The following is a 21,061-nucleotide window of genomic DNA, read 5'->3' as shown; positions in this document are numbered from 1 at the left end:
ACTATCCGCTGGGTCCTGAACTGCCACAGCAGCCTCCTCACTGGTCCGCAGGCCTTCAGCCCGCACCTCCGTCCTCCCGGTCCCCGGGCCCCACTCATCGCCCGAACTACGCCCCAGCCCGAACGCCAGGCCACACTGTTGGCATTTTTTGCATCCCCGTGGCCGAGGCACAGCCCCGCTGCCTTCTCAAGTCATCTCCGCGCGGTCCTCCCTCAGGAACGCTCCTTTCGACTTGTCGCCTCCTTCTGAGTCCTTGGGGGGCGTCCTGGATCAGCTCTCCTCACCGGATCAGGTGCCGCTTCCTCGGACTGACCTTCCTTATCCCTTCGTTAACTTTTCGCTGGTCTCTGCCTTCCCTAGTCTGACCAAAACGGAACCAAATCCCCACGTGAAGGTTAGCGCGCGGGTGGTTACCTGCCTAGGGAACCGTGACGCCTCCGCCGAGGTCCCTGGGAAATGTAGTTTCTGCAAGGAAACCCCCTTGGCTTGGTTGGGGTAGGGGGTGGGGGTGTTGAGCGGCGGGGCCCTAATCTGCGCAGGCGCGCAATATCAGTTTCTCCGCCCGGCGCTGGTGCGGGCGCTAGCCGCCGATTCGCCCTCTGGGAAGTGGAGTCTGCGAAGCAGAAGCGCTGCAGCTCTGACTTGAGGGAGTCCGGCTCGGCGGGTCTCCCGGCAACACGCAAGCGCAGTTCGAATCCGGACTGCAGACTCCAGCTCATTGTGTTCTGCCTGCGATGTGGCGGTGGCGGTCTCTCGCCGCGGGCAGAGGCTCCTCGAAGGGCAACCCAGTGGTGACTAGACACGGTGGCCGAAGCCGCATCGGGAGAGCGGGAGCAGCCTTGGGGTGGTGGAGCCCGGTGGGAAGGGCGGATGAAAACCGAGTAGGTCTGGGTCGTGGTCCGTTCTGAAGGACGGTAATCTGACGCCCCAAACTTCCCGGGACGTATGGCTAAGGTTTGATTCCAAAGACAGAAAGGCCAGGTGTGAGCTCTCGGGTTTAGGGTCCGAATCTGCGGGTGCATGTGGAGAAGGATGCGGTCAGGGCCTCTGGCGTGTGTTTTGGAAACGACTCCGGGAAGCCCATTTACGCCCTGTGGTAGATGCTCCCGGTGTGGTCCGGATCACAGTGTCCGGAACTCGCTGAGGCCGGGTCAGCAGCTGCGCAGCCCCTGCAGCAGCTTCCCAGGGGACCTGGCAGAGGGCGGGAGGGTGGTTTGTACGATTAACATTCGTGGCGCCCAACGCCCACTCCCACCCCCACCCCGCACAAATACACTGCTTCTCTCCCACCTTTGACTCCAGGTCTCCCAAACTGGGCGCCAGAGAAGGAGAGGCCTGAGGCCAGAGAACGGCATGGCCTTGAGAGACGTCTCGACAATGAAACTCCAGCCTTCTTAGCTTCTTTTCTAGGAGAAAGAAGACGACCCTCCTTCCCTACTTCTTTCACTCCCCGCCCCAGGATTAAGCAGCTGTCCAGGCAGGAGACACACTTTTCTTGAGATCTCTCAGCATAATTTAAGGGCAAAAGGCCGGAGGGTGTGTAGAAAGTGTGAAAACGGGCTGGAGGATGCTTTCTTCAAGAAAAGTCAAAGTATTTAAAGATACAGAAGGAAGATATGGAGGATCTGACTCAGATTGCTAGGGGGAAAATTGGTGGGGGGTGGTGGGAGTAGCTGCAAGGTGAGCTATTCCCTTTACAGGGGAGGCCATCAGAAAGACCCTCCAGGAGGAGAGAGGATCGGGAGCAAATAGGGACTAAGAATTCACTACCTGGAGTATTGGAGGATTCCCAGGGTGTGAATGCTCAAAGCCCCACTCTGGACTGCTGTGTGATATCTCTTGACCCAGTCCTCTCCTCATAAACAGTAGAAGGTGTTACCAGCCTGAGGCTCATCAGAGAAGAAGGAATGGCAGTCAGGTGCCTGCCAACCGTGGTCCAGGTGAGTGAGGGATTGCTGTGGGCTTCCCCCTCTAAATTGCCTTAGGAGATTTGAATGTAGTGGTTGAAGAGGGTGGGCCTGTTTCTTTCCCCTGACCAGGAGCTTTTCTCCCAGTCCAGTCTCACTCAGGAGCCTGACCCGCTCCTGCCCACCCCCCCCCATCTTGGGCACATCCTGGTGGGTGTCAGAGCTCAGGAACTTGCTAAAGGTCACCTAAGTGACACAACTGGAAATGAAACCCAGGTTGGTCCAAAGTGGAAACCTGCACTCTTTCCACTAGCAAGTAAAATAAGTGTCTAAAGTGGTAAAGGCAGTACCTATCATAGGAGTGATAGAAGAGAGAAATTGGAATGCTTTCTTAGAAAGGTGGGATTTACTGGGCTTTTTTTTTTTTTTTTTTTTTAATGATATTTGGCTTTTTACTTCAGAGGAATATTGGGTACAAATGAAATCATTCTAGTGGTATGTTTTCAATTTCAATAAATTACTAAAAAGCTTTGAGCAGTGCTAACTTCTTTAGAATAAGGGTATGGACTCCACTTTGAAGGAGACAACATTCATTTGAGTGTACAAATTCTGATGAATTTGGTAAATTTGTTCTAATTCATTCACACTTAAACCTGTCCAGGGCAGGAATCTGTGGCAGAAATCACTGGAAGGGCTGAGCAGCCGATTGAAAGTGCCGTGTCAACCCAGCCCCAGCTCACTGGTTGCTCACCCTTCTCCTTGGTTTCTAGCTTGTCCTTTAGAACCCATGTCAGGCACCACTTTTTCTTTGAAACCTGTCTTCACGGTGCCAGTCCACTGTGATATTTCTCTTCCCTAACCTTTTCCTCAAATTCATTGTTGGTGTCACACAATTATCTTGTGTTTACAGGCTGCCATAATTTTGGTTGCCATTCAGCAGACCTGTACTAGGGATGTAAAATGTGCCAGGTATTAGATCTATGCCCATGATACAAAGGTGAACAATGGTCCCTGACAGATTGGTTCATGGGTTCAGTCCAACAAATGTTCCTTGGTTCAGCCTACTTTGTGCAAGGCTCTGGGTGCAGGTAACAGAAACCTAACTCAGACTACCTTAAGCAAAAGCAGGCCTTTATTGGAAGGATACTGGGATATTGCCCAAAATCCAAAGGCCAAAATGCACCTGTACTTCAGCTATGCAAGTGGGGTCTAGAATAATCTAAAAGTCCTTTCTCTTGGACCCTTGCCTTTCTTCCCTGGGCTTCTACTTAACTCTTCTTTCTCAGTTCACACCAGCTCCCTTGGCCTCTCAGCCAAGAGTTTCCACAGAAGGTACTAGTTGTGATCAGAGGGAACAAGGTCACATTGTCCAGAAGGACTGTTTCCATGGGAACTGTGTATGTGTGTTGGGTTCAGCTGAAAAAAAGCAGGAGTTGCTGAGTAACATTCGTAACAGGTGCTGGGTACATGGGCCCTGTTCTAGAAGACATGATGGGAAGACAAGGGAGCTGTGGAAATGGTCCATAGCTTCTTGGAGTTAACAGTCCAGTGGGGGAAACCAAAACTCAGTAAAGTGGGACAGTGCTTGGATGGCCCTGCACAGGTGATATGGGAGCAGTTGAGGAGGGGTGCTGAAGAGGTAATGCTGAAGCCAAGACCTGGGTAGGATTGGTCATAGGGGTGGGGGTACAGGCAGGGCTGTGCAGATTGATGGAGATGGGAGAAAATGTTTTGGGCAAGATGAACAGCCAGTGTGAAGTCCCAGTGCTGAGGAGGCCTGTCTTCTCCACAAGGTATTTTTCTTCAGGGGAACGAAGTCTGATAAAAGCTTGACCCCTAGGAGACCCTGAGGAAGTGCTTCCCTTGTCACAGAACACCATCCCCCTTCTGTGCTAACAGCCCTGCAGACGGTCACAGCATTTCCCAGAGAGTCATGTGAGGGAGTAGCCACCAGTCAACGGGGATGGGTTTGCCCTTACAGGAATCAGTGACCTTCAAGGATGTGGCCGTGCTTTTCACCCAGGATGAATGGGCGCAGCTGAGCCCTGCTCAAAGAGCCCTGTACCGGGATGTAATGCTGGAGAACTACAGCAACCTGGTGTCGCTGGGTAAGTGGGAGCCTCTGAAGGCTCATCTTCATATTTGGAGATTACTTTGGGACCCTTAAACTGGTTCCATACAGAAGTTTGGGTTGGGAGTGAGGTGTTCTGAGGATGTTATCTCAATGCCTATCCTTTGTGTCCTGGGCACAGGGCTCTTTGGAGTCTAAGTGCAGATGTCTCAAAGGTGACTAGAGGTCGAATCCTCCCTCCCTTCCAGCAGAGAGAAAGGCGGGAACAGATTCTCTGTGTCAGGCCCAAACCATCTTTTCCTCCTTCTGGGAACTGTTGTCTACCCTGGGCCCCTATCAGGTCACCTTTTCCAGGAAGTTCCATGGACCAGATCTCATCCTTGCAATGATTTTATCTCTAGTATGAACAGATATGGCCCATTTTTTTTTTCCCCTCAAAAACAGGACTCTTAGGACCCAAGCCAGATATGTTTTCCCAGCTGGGAAAAGGGGAAGAATGGATGCCGGAGGACTCCTTGGGAGGCTTCTGTCTTGGTAAGCATCCTGCATGTGGGAGGCATTGGGAGGAACACAGCACGTGCACCAGGCCTGTGGACTGAGAAACGAGCATCTTTTCCCTTCATGTTCACCTCCATACCTTGTTGCCACATTTGTCCCCACGTGCATGTGGCACTCCTTTCTTCTGGCAGTTTGTGCCTCCCTGGATCCTCCTTCCCATGATTTTTCTTCTCTCTCTATTTGGCATAGATGGACAGCTCCCCACTGTGCTTGCGTGTCCTGTTGTTCCCTTCAGCATCTGACCGTGCAGTCTCTGCTCACACTTCTCCAGTGAGGAGGAACAGCATGGGTTCCACACAGCTGAGCAGCTTCTGGTCCTCAGGGCCAGTCACCATGTGCCTACTGAGGCAGCTCTTCTAGCTAAACATTGCACATTTCTTCAACCACCTTCATATTTGTTCATCCACGTGTACCTGCATTCAGCATTTAATCATTCTCCACCTTCTGCTGGTGCTGCACTGGGCTGTAAGCACCACACAAGCACAGCCAGATTTTTTGCCTGTTTTGGTGTATTGCTCATGCCCAGCACAGTGCTTGGCACCTAGTAAGTGGCAAAGGCTTGTTGCCTGGGGATACAGAGAACACGACAGTTTAGTGGCTGTTACTTGTTTTGAGGAACCCATTGGATCTGGTAGCTTAAGAACAGGAGCAGGGGTGCCTCTCCCTAAACACCCCCAGTATTTTAGAGAGCTATTGGCATATTCAAGACATTACATTTCACTTTCTGCCAGCGTTTGGCCAACTGTAAAATATTTTTAAAAACCTTTTGTTATTGATTTTTCACAGGAGCCCAATGAAGTAGGCAGGACTTTATATCCTACAGTAAATAACTGTTTACTGGAATGTCTAGGATCTAATCTGTTATGGAATTTATATGTCTTAACTCCAAAACTCAGTTATCAAAAAAATCTTTTAACTTACCCCAATAGCATTCTGAATTTGTATGTTCTATTACACCCAAACTAAGGCATTTTTAATATTTCACTCAGTATTATATTATACGAGCAGTGTTATAAAAAAAAAAGACAAGGGATGGGAATTAAAAGAAATTAATCCACTGTCCCAGTACTCTGGCATAATAACATCATTTATTCTTCCATTATTCATCATTGACACTAATTCTTTATTGCACTTCTGAGGGGGGATTGTGAAGATGAAGAGTACTTTTATGCCTAGAAGGGATTTTATAGTCAGGTGTGAGTAATGACATGAAAAACCATGAGGTCATGGTTCAGTCCTTCCCAGATGCCTTTCACAAGCCTCTGTTCCAGCACCTCTTGTTTCCTGGACATCCTAAGCTGTGAGCTGATTCACGAAGGATGATTAGTGGTCAGCCAGTCAGACATGGAAAGAAATCTTATATTTCCCAATAAACTTTTGGGTTTTTGTGTTGTTGTTGCTGTTTGTTTGGTGTTTGGTTTTTTGTTTTTTGGCTGCACCACGCGGCTTGCGGGATCTTAGTTCCCCAACCTTAGTTCCCTGACCAGGGATCGAACCCAGGCCCACAACAGTGGAAGCACAGAGTCCCAACCACTGGATCGCCAGGGAATTCCCCCAGTAAAGTTTTATAGTTGTTCCTTCAATTTCCTATTAAAGTTATAGTTTTGTTTTTTAATAGAACTACCTCCTTGTTTTTCAACTGGAAATTGCTGCTGTAAAGAAGTGGTAGTCATTTCCAAATATTTATTCCCCTCTTGTCACTCTCCAATTCTTATTCTTAAAGTGTTCACTGAATCATTTTTAATATAGTTTTTTCTTATTTCTGTTTCACTTCTTAATGACTGACTAGGACTTCAAAAACCACGTAGAACAATGATAATAGGTTTATCTCTGATTTTTCAAAGGATCAGATCTAGAACTTTTCCATTGTTGCATCAATCACTCTTGGTTTAGAAAGACACTTAATTTTAATAATAGTAAGAAAAAGTCCTTCTGATAGCTTTCTTTTAAAATTTTTCTCTTCCCTGGGCCATGATCTATTGTAGGCAGGGAGCTGACATTTGAGCCCCTGTGGATCAGCACTGTGCTGGGTGATCTCCGGGGATTTGTTAGCTACCCCATTTCAACCTTACAACCTGTGAGGCAAATATGATTAACCCCATTTACAGAAAACCCAGAAAACTGAACTTCAGGCTCGTTAACTAATATCAATGTATTTAATGTTGCCATTTTGTTGCAAGTCAGGATGAGGGTTAAACCAGTGTGACCCTCAAATGGTGTCATTTCCCCCCCCTTCTCCAAAATAGCTTTAATTCTACAGAAATTGTTTACTCAGTAAACCTAAAGAAAATGGCCTGATCCCTTAATTTGAGTAGTTTGCTAATAACTTTTTACATTTTTTCCTTATTTATTAATCTGTTTAGTTTCTTTTTGTTATATCAATTGTACATTTTGCCCTTTAGCTTTAAATTATCTTTTCTTGAGCCATAAAATGTCTTCATTTACAACTGTGCATGGTATTCATCTATAATTTTAACATTCTATATCCTCTTTCTCATTTCCAACTTTATCTACGTTTTTTTTCCTCTAAAATTTGTTGAGACTTTTTGTAGAGAACCAGCTCCTATTTCTCTTACATGCTGTAATTTTATTTTGACACTTAGCATTATCATTTCCTTTTTTTACTTAAAGCAAATGTATTTTGATACTGTAATCCTATCTACAGAACAGAATATGTAACATTTTTGAACAGCCTGAAGAATGGGCAAACACCCCCCATACCCCGCTCTGCAGCTGAAGAAACAGAGCAAAGCTGCATATGTGAAGTTCGACGTGCCCCTCCTCATCAGATCTTCCTCCTTTCATACCAGAGAGCCACTAGCTTGAATTTTACATTAGCTCCTGTGCTGCTCTTCTTGCTCTTTACCACATTTATCCATAGCTCTGAGCAATATTGTTTAGCTTTGCACACTTTAAAGCTTGATATATATGTATTGTACTATAGATACCTTTCCACAGCTTGCATTTTTTTAAATCCTTGTTGAGATGTGTAGCTCTAGTCATTTTTAACTGCACTTTGATACTCCTTCAATGGCTATACCTTTATTTAACTATTTTCTTGCTGATAGACCTGTAGGTTGTTTCCAGACTTTTTGCTGCTTTTTGAATAATGCTGACCTGAATATTCTTTTTTTTTTTAATTAATTAATTTATTTAATTTTGGCTGCGTTGGGTTTTCATTGCTGCACGCGGGCTTTCTCTAGTGGCGGTAAGCGGGGGCTACTCTTTGTTGTGGTGCGTGGGCTTCTCATTGAGGTGGCTTCTCTTGTCGCGGAGCATGGGCTCTAGGCGTGCGGGCTTCAGTGGTCATGGTGCAAGGGCTCAGTAGTTGTGGCTCGCGGGCCCTAGAGTGCAGGCTCAGTAGTTGTGGCGCACGGCCTTAGTTGCTTCGCGACATGTGGGATCTTCCCGGACCAGGGCTTGAACCTGTGTCCCCTGCATTGGCAGGCGGATTCTTAACCACTGCGCCACCAAGGAAGTCCAGACCTGAATATTCTTGTACATACTTCCTTATACACGTGGGCCTTGTTTAGGAATTTCTTTAAGTGTATTCATAGGTGTAGAAATAGTGGGTTTAAGAGTATATGCTTCTTCAGCTCTACTAAATGGTCCCAGATTGCTGATTAAATTAGTTGATCCAAATTATACTAATAGTTGATGCAGGTTACTTGATGTTACTTTGGCAAGTAACAGGAACTTAACCTAAATTCCTAAGAAATGGTATCTCATTGTGGTTTTAATTTGCACTTCCTTGTTTACTGGTGGAGTTGAACATCTTTTCGTATGTTGATTATTTGTGTTCTGTGACATATTCATATTCTTCGTCCATTTTTCTGTTATAGTTTATCCTTTTTTTATTCACTTGTAGGACTTCTATATATAATTAGGAATTGAATACTTTATCAGTTAATATGTGTGCCAGTCTATAGCTTATCTTTTCTCTTTCTTTACTAGCAGAAGTTCGTAATCAGTCTTTGTCTTAATGATCTTTATCTTAGTGCTTTCTGTGTCCTGTTTAAATAATGCTTTCTACCCTTAGATCCATGAGGGAAGGACTTGGTCATGTTTGCTCTTGTATCTCAGCTCACCAGGTCCCAGTATGTATTTGTTGAATGAAAGCATGAATTTTTTCTAATAATAATTTACTTTTGTCTTTTTTTTTCTGTATAAATCTTATCAGAGGTTTGCCTTTTTTTTTTTTTTTTTTTTTTTTTTTTTTTTTTATTTTATTTTTTTTTTTAAGAGGTTTGCCTTTTTAATTAATAAATAATTTTTGACTTTACTGATCCTTTCTATTTTATCTTTATTTCATTAATTTTTGCTCTTCATTATTTCTTTCCTTTGACTTTTTTGGAGCTTATTCTGTCCTTTTTCTTTATTTTTAGTATTAAATTTCATCACAATAATGCATTTAGTTTAACGAAACTACAATGTTTATTATGAAAACTGATGGCCTCTTATCCCCCCTTATCCCCATTCTCTCCTCTTTAGAAGTAACCATTTTCTCTTCTTTCAGCTGATTATTTGGTATATTTGTCTCCATGTCTCCAAGGAATGTGTTTATATTGCTACCTCTTGACTTTTCAGTTCTAGGCATTATTTACTGAATTCCTTCTATAGAAAGTGAGGATTAAACTCACCTCCCCAACTATTCATCTTACTACCTTTTCCATTCCCTGTCCTCCCAGTAGAGTTATAGTGTACTTAATGGTCAGAGAAATAGTCATTTTTTACATTCTGAAGTACTATTCACAGCTGATCCATGAAGTAAATCCTGGCAACTTTTGCTTTTGCTTTCCTAAGCAATCTTTCCCAGGGTTCATTTAGTTTAATTTAGTTTAATTTAATCTGAGACCTTCTCTAGTTGTCTGCATCTCGATTCTCAAGACTTTTAGATCAGAAGTCCTTCTGACAATTTCATTTTCCTGGAAAAGTCTCTTCTGGAGCCATCTGACCTGCTCCGTTCTGGAACGGTAGGTGCCTAGCTGTCATCCTCCTGCAAATCCCATCTTTCCTGGCCTGCACGTCCCACATCATCCTTTTTCTTGGCTTATCTCTTCATTTGCACATGTCTTCCAGTAGCCTCCTAAGAAAGGATGCACAGGAATAAGTTTTTGGTAACCTAGCAAGTCTGTAAATGTCTTTTTTCTGCCATAACACTTTCTGGATAGTTTGACTAGATACAATTCAACACTGGAAATCTTTTTTCTTCAGAATTCTGAAGACATTGCTCTGTTGTTTTCTAGACCTAAGTCTGCTATTGAGAAATCCAAAATCTTCAGGTTCTTCATCATTTGTGACCTGTTTTTCCTCTCTGAAAGCTTGCGGGATCTCCTCATTTACTCCAGTGTTTCTCAGTGGTGTACCCTGGTGTGCTCCTATACTTGGATCCACTGAGCATTGGTGAGCCTTTCCATCTAAATTTCTGCCCTGTGGATCTTGGGCATTTTCTTTTAGCATTTTTTAATTTCCACCTTCAGTTTTCTCTATTTTCTCTTGATGGAATGCCTGATACCACCTGGACTGGTCTTCTAATTTTATCTTTTTATTAAAATTTCCATCTTTATGGTTTTTTTGTTCTACTTTTTGACAGGTTTCTTCAGTTATGTCTTCCAGTTCACCTATTGAGATTTTTAAAATATTTTTAATCAGCTTCATTAAAGTATAATTTACATGCAATAACATTCACCATTTTAAGTGTAATATTTGATCAGTTTTGACAAATTTATCACCAAATCAAAGGAATAACATTTTTGTCATCTCTAACCAAAAATTCCTTCTTACCTCTTTGCAATTAATCCCGTCCCCTGTCCCCGGCCCCTGGCAACCACAGGTCTGCTTCTGTCACTGTGAGTTTACTTTCCCAGGATTGCTTTTCCATTGCCTAAAAAATAGTTGTTTCATTTTTTCCCTGGTTTTCTAATTGTTTATGGTGGGAATTCTCTATTGAGTTTTCAAATTCTGCCACCCTTTTTAATTTCCAAGAACTCTTGTTTTATTTGTAAGCTCTTATTCGTGTTTTACAATTGTAATATTTTACCTCTAAACATAATGATTTCCAAAAACACTTTCATCTTCCTTTATAGGCACTGTGTTCTCAAATTTTCTCTCTGATTGTTTTGATATCTCTTTGGTATCTCTTTCATGTTACAGGCTTTCCTCAGTTGGGAGAGGGAAACCTTCTAGCTCCGCTGAGTTGGGGAAGGGATCTGAGGGCATAAAGGCTTCATAAACTGACCTTAAACCAAAACTCCTTATTTTATCCCTCCCCCCCCTCAGATGTACTTGATAGTGCCAAGTCTTGAAACTTTTGATGATGTGGAGGAAATTGGGTCAGTTTCTGGTCCCTCCCTGGGGATGACCTCTTGACTACATGGTACAGGGTTTCAATCATACTACTTGCGTGCCTTGCTTGATACCCTAGAGTTATTGATATATAGTTTAAAACCATACTTTTTTTTTTAGTGTGGCCCAGTGCAGCTACAGGTACTGCTCCTAATTCAGCCCCCGTGAAGTGACCTGGGCCCCAGTGAGAACTGACTCTGAGGGTCCAGTCTTTCCCCATCTCAGTTCATCTTCAGCGTGGTGAAACTAGGGTGTGTTTGACCCCCTCTTGATACACAATCAGATGAGTGTTTTCCTGTAACACAAAACATTAAAAAGCCAATTTTCTCTTATATATAGGTGATATGTTTTATGATCACAATCAAGAAAAGGCTTTAATAAACATAGTTATCTAATAGCTGCTAGAAAAGAAAGCTAGCAATTGGTTGTTTTTATTGAGCCAAATTATTATTTTTGAAAGCCACTTCCAGATTTTTTAAAGCAAACTTTTATTGAAATAATACTAACACAGGAAAATACATAAATTATAAGTGTACAGCTCATCAGATTTTTACAGTATAAATACATCTGTATAACCAGCACCTGTATCAGGAAATAAAATGTTCCTAGAACACCAGAGATCCCCTCCCATCCCCTCTGTTTCTTTTGTCCTGAAGATAATTACTACCCTGACCATAACTTTGTTTTGCCTATTTTAAAACTTTTTATAAATGGAATCTTATGTGTCTACTCTTTTGTGTCTGGCTTCTTTGCTTCCACAGTGTATTTGAGATTCATCCATGTCGTCATATGTAGCAATAGTTGGTTCATTCTCATTGAGGTATGATATTTCACTCTGTAAACCTACCACTATTTATACATTCTACTGTTGCTAGACATTTGGTATATTTCTGGCTTGGAGCTATTATCAGTAATACTGGAACTATTATGAACATTCTTGTACATCTTTTAGAGAATGTACGTTATACATTTCTCTTGAGCATATAGCTAGGAGTACTATGTTCATGAGTAGGCAAGCTTTTTTTTTTTTTTTTTGGCTGCATTGGGTCTTAGTTGCAGCGCACGGACTTCTCTCTAGTTGTGGCATGAGGGTTTTCTCTTCTTTAGTTGTGGTGCACAGGCTCCAGGGCGCGTGGGCTCTGTAGTTGTGGCGCGGGCTTCAGAATGCGTGGGCTCTGTAGTTTGCGGCATGCAGGCTCTCTAGTTGCGGCATGTGAGCTCAGTAATTGTGGCTTGTGGGCTTAGTTGCCCCACAGCATGTGGGATCTTAGTTCTCTGACCAGGGATCGAACCTGCGTCCCCTGCATTGTAAGGTGGATTCTTTACTACTGGACCACCAGGGAAGTCCCTGCAAGCTTTAATAGAAACCGCCAAATAGTTTTTTTAAGTGGTTATAGCAGTTTATACTCCAGCCAGCAGGATATGAGGGTTCCATGTCCTCTTATATACTTAGTATTGTCATTAAAAATTTGTTTTTCACCATTCTAGAGGATATATGGAGTATCTCATTGTATCTCAACTTATGACTGATGAAGTTGATCATCTTTTTTTTTTTTATTGATCATTTAAATATCCTCTTTTGTAAAGTATCTATAAGTCTTTCCCCTATTTTCTATTTAGTTGTCTAATCTTTCCTTAATGATATATTGTAGGGTTGTACATTTGGGATTTGATCCTCTGTCATATAGATACATATGCATTGTAAATATCATTTCACACTTTGAATAATGGTGTTATTTGGTAAACAGAAGTTCTAAATTTTTAGGATAGTCCAATTAATTGGGGTTTTTCTTAAAGTTAATGCTTTTTGTGTCCTACTTAAGACATTTAACTCCATGAAGATCTTCTGTGTTTTCCTTTAACAGCTTTATTCTTTTGTTTTTCATATTTAGGTCTACAATCCACATGGAAGATTTATTTTCATTATTTTCCATAAAGGTATTCAGTTGACCCAGGATCATTTACTGAAAAGACTATCTTTTTCCCCATTGTACTGCAGTGTACCTTTGTCATACATATGGGGACTGCATGTGCATAGGTCTGATTCTGGGTCTATAATCTGTTCCGCTGGCCTGTTTGTATACAGACTGGACTTCCTTAAATGTTCAGAAGAATTCACTAGTGAAGCCATCTCTGCTTGGAAATTTCTTTGTGAGAAGGTATTAAATGGAAGATTCAATTTATTTATTAGATGTAAGACCATTCAGATTTTCTGTTTCTTCTTGCATCTGTTTTGATACACTATACCTTCCTAGAATTTAGTCTTTTAATTTATTGGCATAAAGTTTCCTCATTATGTTATTATCTTATAAATCTCTTTAGAATTTGTCTTGATGTCACCTTTATCATTCTTGATAGTGGTAATATGTGCCTTCTCTCTTTCTCCATTAGCCTTGATAGAGGTCTATCAATTTTTATTAAGTTATTGATTTCTGTTATTTTTATTATTTCTTTCCTTCTCCTTTGTATTTAATTTGCTATTTTTCTGATTTCTTGAGATTGATAATTGATACAGAAAGATAGATGTACATTTCCTTCTAACCATGCTGTAGCTGCATTTTGTAAGTTCCATTTCATGGTTCTATTATCATTTAGTTTAAAATATTTTCTAATTTTTGTTTTGATTTCTTCTTTGCTTTATCAGTTCTTTAGAAATGTATGGACTAGTTTTAAAATATCTGTGGATTTTCTAACCATCTTTTTGGTATTTTGTAATTCATTTCTGGCATAATTCCACTGAGTTCAGAGTACACATTCTGAATGATCTCTGCCCTGTGAAATGTGTTCATACTACTTCACATCCCACTATATGTTCAGTTTTGGTAAATGTTCTATATGCACTTAAATATGTATATTCTGTCATTGTTGGGTATAGTGTTGTAAGTATATCATTTAGATCAAGTTTGTTTATCTTGTTATTCAGATCCCCTATTCTTTTTTTTTATTATTAATTAATTAATTTATTTATTTTTGGCTGTGTTGGGTCTTCGTTTCTGTGCGAGGACTTTCTCTAGTTGCGGCAAGCAGGGGCCACTCTTCATCACGGTGCACGGGCCTCTCACTATCGCGGCCTCTCTTGTTGCGGAGCACAGGCTCCAGACGCGCAGGCTCAGTAGTTGTGGCTCACGGGCCTAGTTGCTCCGCGGCATGCGGGATCTTCCCGGACCAGGGCTCGAACCCGTGTCCCCTGCATTGGCAGGCAGATTCTCAACCACTGCGCCACCAGGGAAGCCCAGATCCCCTATTCTTAATGGTTTGATTTCTGAGTTATTGAGAATGGTATGTAAACATATCTCACTATCATTGTTAAGTTTTCTCTATTTTTCCTTTTTATTTTCTCAATTTTTACTTTATACATTTTGAAGTTATATTATATGAAAATGTAGATTTGTTATATTTTCCTAGATAATTGAACCTTTTGTCAATATGAACTATCTTAAAGCCTGTTTTCTCTAATATTATGAGATTTGTCTGATATTAGTATAGGTATACCAGCTTTCTTGTGGTTAGTTCTTGCTTGATAAATCCTTTTCCATTCTTTTCTTTCCTTTTATTTCTGGATCTGTATTTTTGGTATTTCTCTCCTGAGTGCCATATAGTTGGATTTTATTTTTTTAATCCAGCCTCACAACCTTAGTTTTTTAATAAGATAATTTAGACCAATTACTAATATGTATAGGATTGGATGTCTATTTCATTATTTAATTTTAATTTTACTCACCTGCTTTAAGTCCGTTTTTTTTCTTGTCTTGCCTTCTTTTGAATCAACTATTTTTATTGTTCCATATTCCAATGAGCTTGTATCTTCTTTAACTAGTCTTAAAGATTGTATGAGCTTGTATCTTATTTAACTAGTCTTTTATTGGTAAGTCTAATAAGTAAAACCAGCTTATTACTATCCAAAATAAATAATTCCCAGGCAATGCTAATAGCTTAAAACAATTCTATTTTCTTTCTTTCATCTTTTGTGTTATTTTTGCTATGTATTTTAATTATGTATATATTTTCAGCCTCTCAAGACATTATAATTATTGTTTTGTGCAATAATATTTTTATTTACCCACATATTTACTCTTTCCATTGCCTTTTCTTACTTTTACACCTGGGATTATCTTTCTTCTGCCTGGAACACTCCTTTTTATTTTATTTTTTTAATATGGGCCTGCTGGTGACACAATCCCTGTTTTTATTTGTACGGAAATATCTATTTCATATTTACTTTTTTGGGACATTTTGTTTCTATTGAGTTCTAGTTTAGCAATTATGTTCTTTCAGCACTTCAGATGCTATTTCATTGTCTTTTTTTTTTTTTTTAGACAATTACAGAGCTATTTTTTTTAATTTATTTATATAATTTATTTTTTTATTTTTGTCTGCGTTGGGTCTTCGTTGCTGCACGCAGGCTTTCTCTAGTTGTGGTGAGCAGGGGCTACTCTTTGTTGCGGTGCGCGGGCTTCTCGTTGCCGTGACTTCTCATTTTGCGGAGCACAGGCTCGAGGTGTGCGAGCTTCAGTAAGTGTGGCATGAGGGCTCAGTAGTTGTGGTTCACGGGCTGTATAGCGCAGGCTCAGTAGTTGTGGCACACAGGCTTAGTTGCTCCACGGCATGTGGGATCTTCCTGGACCAGGGCTCGAACCCATGTCCCCTGCATTGGCAGGCGGATTTTTAACCACTGTGCCACCAGGGAAGTCCCTATTTCATTGTCTTCTGTTTCCCCTTGTTTTTGATTGAAAAGAGAGCTATCAGTTTTATTTTTTTCTCTTTTAAAGGTAATATATTTTTTCTCTCAAGGAAATTTCAAATTAGTCTTATGTATTCAGTAGTTTTACTATGGTGTACCTAGGTGGATTTTCTCTGAATTTATCCTGCTTGGAGTTTGTAGTGCTTCTCAAATTCATTTTTCAACCTTTTTTTAAAAAAATAGTGTTTTTGCCCCATTCTTTTCCTCCTCCCATTCCAGAACTACAGTCACACGTGTTAATAAACGTTTTCACCATGTCTTATATGTCTCTCTAAATTTTTTCCTCCAGGTTTTACCATGGATATTTTCTGCCTAGTATTTTTTTTAGTTCACTATTCCTCTCTTCTGCTATGTCCGATATGCTGTTTTTTAAAATATTTATTCATTTTATTTATTTATTAAAAAAAATTTCTTTTGTCTGTGTTGGGTCTTTGTTGTGGCATGCAGGATCTTCTTGTTGCAGTGCACAGGCTCTTCGTTGTGGCATGTTGGCTTCTCTCTAGTTGTGGCATGTGGGTTTTCTCTCTCTAGTTGTGACGCTTGGGCTCCAGAGCACGTGGGCTCTGTAGTTTGCTACACACGGGCTCTCTAGTTGAGGCGCGCAGGCTCAGTAGTTGTGGCGTGTGGACTTAGTTGACCCGCGGCATGTGGGATCTTAGTTCCCTGACCAGGGATCGAACCCCTGTCCCCTGCATTGGAAGGCAGATTCTTTACCACTGGACCACCAGGGAAGTCCCAATGTCCGATATACTGTTAAAGCTATCTATTCAGTTCTTAATTTCAGTTATATTTTTCAGTTCTAGAATTTTCATTTGATTCTTTGGTTCCAATTCTCTGTTAAAATTCTCATTCTTATCTGTTTTATTGAACATGTTAGTCACACTTATTTTAAACCCCATGTCTGATAATTTTGGTATCTGAGTTCTGAGGGTCTTTGTCTATTGTCTGTTTTTTCTCTTGATTCAATAATTTCTTAGTACTCCTGGTACTTTTTGACTGAATCCTTGACATTATGTGTGAAGGAGTGAATAGGCTCTGGATGATATTATGTTCCTCCAGAGAAGATTTGCCTTCCCTCTGGTAGACAGCTGGAGTACAAGCAAACCACCCTAATCCATCCACCCAGGGACTCATTAGCTGGAGATTGGGTTGAATGTTTGTGAAGCTTTACCTATCTCTTGTTTGCCCTTGCTGCTAGGTTGTAGCCCTCCAGGAGTCCCAACCGAGAGCTTTACACGTTTACTCTGACCACTGTTTACCCCACAGCCCCCCAGAAGGTCCTGAACTCCAGTTTTTAGCTCAACAGTACTATAAGACTATAGAGAATTCTGAATTTCTGCTTAGCTTAGTCTCTTGCCATGAGAAGCTTAAGAATTCAGCAAATTCTCTGAGGAAAAAAAACACTGTTAAGATCACCTCTATATTTCCCTTCTATCCCAAATATTAGACTATCACGTTGGCCTCAAGTGATATCTGATGCCTTTAGACAGATTTTTTTTTTTTCAATTCAGATTTTTCGGGTGTTTTTTGCAAGAATCTGGTCTTCCACAGGCTACTCTGTCAGGTCCAGAAGCAAAAGTCAGTTCTTAAGATTTTGAGATTTGGCAAACCTGGTGTTTAACTTTAAACATTCTTTGTTTTGAGGAAGGATATATTATTCTAAGCTCACAAGGAGTTTAGCCTTCAAGTGCACCTGTTTAACTTTCTTTTCCAGGTAAGTACAAGGAGTTTTATTATTAATATTATTATAGCTCTTTATAGATTTTCTAGAGTGAGTAGGAGAAAAAAGCATTGAGGGAGACTTGTTCTTGATAGGCTTTCCCAGGAATCTTTGCATCATCTGTGTTAGTATCAAGCCCTTATCATGCATTTCTTAGTACAAAGTCTTAAATAGACTTAACACAAAAGACAGATATTCACAAATATGTACAGAAAACTAGTATGCATTCAGAACTCTGCTTGTTAATATCAGGATACCCATGAAACCAAGTGAGACTGTTGTTGAGTAAGTGTGAAATTTGTTTGTGGGGAGAGGAATCATTTTGTCAGACAATTCTTGGGACCTTGGCCCAGATCCCAGTAGCAGAGTCCCATTTCTAACGACTAGTATACTCCTTTCCCCAAATTCAGGGCCTTGCCTCCAAGACATACTGGATATATCCTGGCAGATTTGCTGCTTTGTTCCTAATTTTTTATACTCACATATACATCCTCATGGTACATTTTCCTTATATCGATGTCACATTATTGATATAGGTTTGAAGATGTTGCTTCCTCACCGGTAGCAGGAGGTTCTAACTTTATTAGTAGGTATCAGTGTTTCACAGGCTCTACAGTAGCCTAACTTTTTATTTTCCATCTGAATGCTAAAATGAGTCTATAAAACATAAATCCTGGTTTTAGTAGTTACTCCGAAGCTGAACTTTTTTTCTACCAAGTGTTGACCTCTAGTTTTAATGGTTTCTTAAGGTCACATCTAGATTATTTTAAAAACCATATCACTAAAACAGATAAGGTACATTTTTTTCTTATCTGTTAGCATAGTGTGGTCTTACAGGTTTTTTTTGAGGCTTCAAAATTCAGGTAACTTCTCTGTAATCACAAATTAAATAAATATTGTACTCGGGATCCCAGCTCAGGCCTGTGACTTCTGAACGCCAGCTCCAAGCTCTCCTGCTTCATACATTGTATAGTTGTCAACCCCTTCCTGCCATGTCCTCTGTTCACCTCTTCTCCCTTTTCCTGTTTTATCTTCACTTCAAGAAATCTTCAAAATTACAACCTCTCTGTTAGCATTATAAACAAGGTCACGTTCTTATCCCAACTAGATGTTTTACTAGGATAAAACAGACATTTTTATTTTTGATGTCTTTCAGACTGGATGACTACACCTGTGAGTAAGAAATCAACTCTCAAGGCAGATATTCCTGAAGGTGAATTGGGTCAGTGGATGATAAAGGAAAGATTCACTAGAGATAGTCACTGGAAATATGATACACTGTTGGAATGGCAGCATGGAAGCCAGGAGATAAAGTTGCAGCAAGTGATGCTTGCTCACGAGAAAACTTCATCTGTGGTTGGTGACCAGAAATGTGATGAATCTGGAAAGCACTGCACCATGAGCTCATCCTTTGTTCAGAGTCAGGGATTTCAATCTAGCAAAAAAGCCTTTGAGTGTAGTGAGTGTGGAAAAGTCTTCACTAAGAGTTCAACCCTCAATAAACATCAGAAGATTCATACTGAAAAACTTAATGCAAATCGGAAAATTCTTATTAAAGAGAAACGATATGAATGTAGAGAATGTGGGAAAGCCTTTCACCAGAGCACACACCTCATCCATCACCAAAGAATTCACACTGGTGAGAAGCCGTATGAATGTAAGGAATGTGGCAAGGCCTTCTCAGTGAGCTCCTCACTTACTTATCATCAGAAAATTCATACTGGAGAGAAGCCTTTTGAATGCAACTTATGTGGAAAAGCTTTTATCCGAAATATACACCTTGCCCACCATCATAGAATACATACTGGAGAGAAACCTTTTAAATGTAACATATGTGACAAAGCCTTTGTGTGCAGGGCACATCTTACCAAACACCAGAATATTCATAGTGGAGAGAAACCCTATAAATGTAATGAATGTGGGAAGGCCTTCAATCAGAGTACAAGTTTTCTTCAGCATCAGAGAATTCACACTGGGGAGAAGCCTTTTGAATGTAATGAATGTGGGAAGGCTTTCAGGGTGAACTCTTCTCTTACTGAACATCAAAGAATTCATACTGGAGAGAAACCTTATAAGTGTAATGAATGTGGGAAAGCTTTCAGGGATAATTCATCCTTTGCTCGACATCGGAAAATTCATACTGGAGAGAAACCTTACAGATGTGGTTTGTGTGAGAAAGCCTTCAGGGACCAATCAGCCCTAGCCCAGCATCAGAGAATTCATACTGGGGAGAAACCTTATGCGTGTAATATATGTGAGAAAGCATTCAGTGACCATTCAGCCCTCACTCAACATAAGAGAATTCATACTAGAGAAAAACCTTATAAATGTAAAATCTGTGGGAAAGCCTTTATCCGAAGTACACACCTGACTCAACATCAGAGGATTCACACAGGAGAGAAACCCTATAAATGTAATAAATGTGGAAAAGCTTTCAACCAGACTGCAAACCTCATTCAGCATCAGAGACATCATATTGGAGAAAAGTGATATGGAAGAGCTTTGAGACTAAGTGTATTAATTATTGAATGCAAGAGAATTTCCATTCTACAGAATAACCATGAAAGCTTACATGAAGATAGTCATTTTATTTACTGAGAGTCAAGGTTCACAGTAGTGTGGGTTTTGAGAACTTAATGGCAAACACTCCTCATAGTTCAGAACTGCCTCAGTTGAATAGTCTGAATTAGTCTGAATTACCAAGTATCAGAACCAAAATGGACCTTCATTAACAACATAGAAATTAGTTGACCATTAAGAGAAATTATAAAATTGTAAAAATTGAGAAGCACAGGAACAAAAAACTAAGAAAATGGTCTATAAGCATTTTACTGTACTTGATTCTCTTATATAGGAGGGTATCTACCTGTAATGGAACCCTTTGTTTTCCTCACCCCCACTGCTTACACCCAGTGTAAAGAAAGTGCAGTCACCTGTGCATTGGCCCAGGAGTTACTTAAATTATGCTTCCCACCTTCTACTTCAAACCACCTTTTGTCAGATTTCCCTGGTTTGTGTGTCCGCTGGCTTCTTACCTGTATTCTTCTCCTGGGACAATTCATTTGAACCGTGTGTTGCTTTTTTTTTTTTTTAAAGATTTATTTATTTGATTGATTGATTGATTGCTATGTTGGGTCTTCGTTTCTGTGCTAGGGCTTTTCTCTAGTTGCGGCAAGCGGGGGGCCACTCTTCATCGTGGTGCACGGGCCTCTCACTATTGTGGCCTCTCTTGTTGTGGAGCACAGGCTCCAGACGTGCAGGCTCAGTAGTTGTGGCTCACGGGCCTAGTTGCTCCACGGCATGTGGGATCTTCCCAGACCAGGGCTCGAACCCGTGTCCCCTGCATTAGCAGGCAGATTCTCAACCACTGCGCCACCAGGGAAGCCCCCCGTGTGTTGCTTTTTGATTTAGCAACTCCTAACTGATAACATCGCGTCACTTACTACCACCCAGTTTGCCCTTGAAGTTTGTGGTGATCTGACCTCACACACAGTCCATGATTCTGGATGTTGCTCCAAACCCAGCTTTCAGAACTCAGGACCCCTATCTGGAAGGCAGAGGTTGATCAAAATTCCTGAGTTACCCAGTTCCTCTGGGCTTCAGTTTGACTCTGACCCTGGGATAATCCCTAAAGTAGGGGCTTAATCTGTGCAGACATTCCCCCCGCTAGTTGTTCTACACTGTAGTTACGCTACACACAGCAGTCAGGGGCATGCTCA

General features: G+C 41.0%; 1 protein-coding gene across 4 annotated transcripts; it reads left to right on the top strand.

Moving 5' to 3' along the window:
• Positions 1 to 797: 797 nt before the first annotated feature.
• On the top strand, positions 798 to 19,881 carry ZNF454 (zinc finger protein 454). Of its 4 annotated transcripts, none has more exons than XM_061190089.1 (5): positions 798 to 881; positions 1,701 to 1,940; positions 3,931 to 4,015; positions 4,423 to 4,512; positions 18,499 to 19,881. In XM_061190089.1, exons 2-5 carry the CDS (start codon positions 1,908 to 1,910, stop codon positions 19,830 to 19,832), a joined length of 1,542 nt encoding a protein of 513 aa, XP_061046072.1. In that variant the 5' UTR covers positions 798 to 881; positions 1,701 to 1,907; the 3' UTR covers positions 19,833 to 19,881. The 4 variants fall into 4 exon arrangements, with proteins under 4 accessions (XP_061046072.1, XP_061046069.1, XP_061046071.1 ...); XM_061190086.1 differs by having other exon boundaries at positions 3,889 to 4,015; XM_061190088.1 differs by having other exon boundaries at positions 831 to 881; positions 1,867 to 1,940; positions 3,889 to 4,015.
• The last annotated feature ends 1,180 nt before the right edge of the window (positions 19,882 to 21,061 follow it).

The sequence above is a fragment of the Eubalaena glacialis genome, chromosome 4, assembly GCF_028564815.1.
Source record: "Eubalaena glacialis isolate mEubGla1 chromosome 4, mEubGla1.1.hap2.+ XY, whole genome shotgun sequence".
NCBI classification, from domain to species: domain Eukaryota; kingdom Metazoa; phylum Chordata; class Mammalia; order Artiodactyla; family Balaenidae; genus Eubalaena; species Eubalaena glacialis.
This window is presented reverse-complemented; position numbering and strand designations above follow the sequence as displayed.

Excerpts from the sequence above, each read along its gene's own strand:
- ZNF454 (XM_061190086.1), top strand. The coding sequence starts at position 1,908 with ATGGCAGTCAGGTGCCTGCCAACCGTGGTCCAG. Across the intron at positions 1,941-3,888 it reads GCCTGCCAACCGTGGTCCAG|GAATCAGTGACCTTCAAGGA; the intron begins GTGAGTGAGGGA and ends TTGCCCTTACAG. Across the intron at positions 4,016-4,422 it reads CAGCAACCTGGTGTCGCTGG|GACTCTTAGGACCCAAGCCA; the intron begins GTAAGTGGGAGC and ends CCTCAAAAACAG.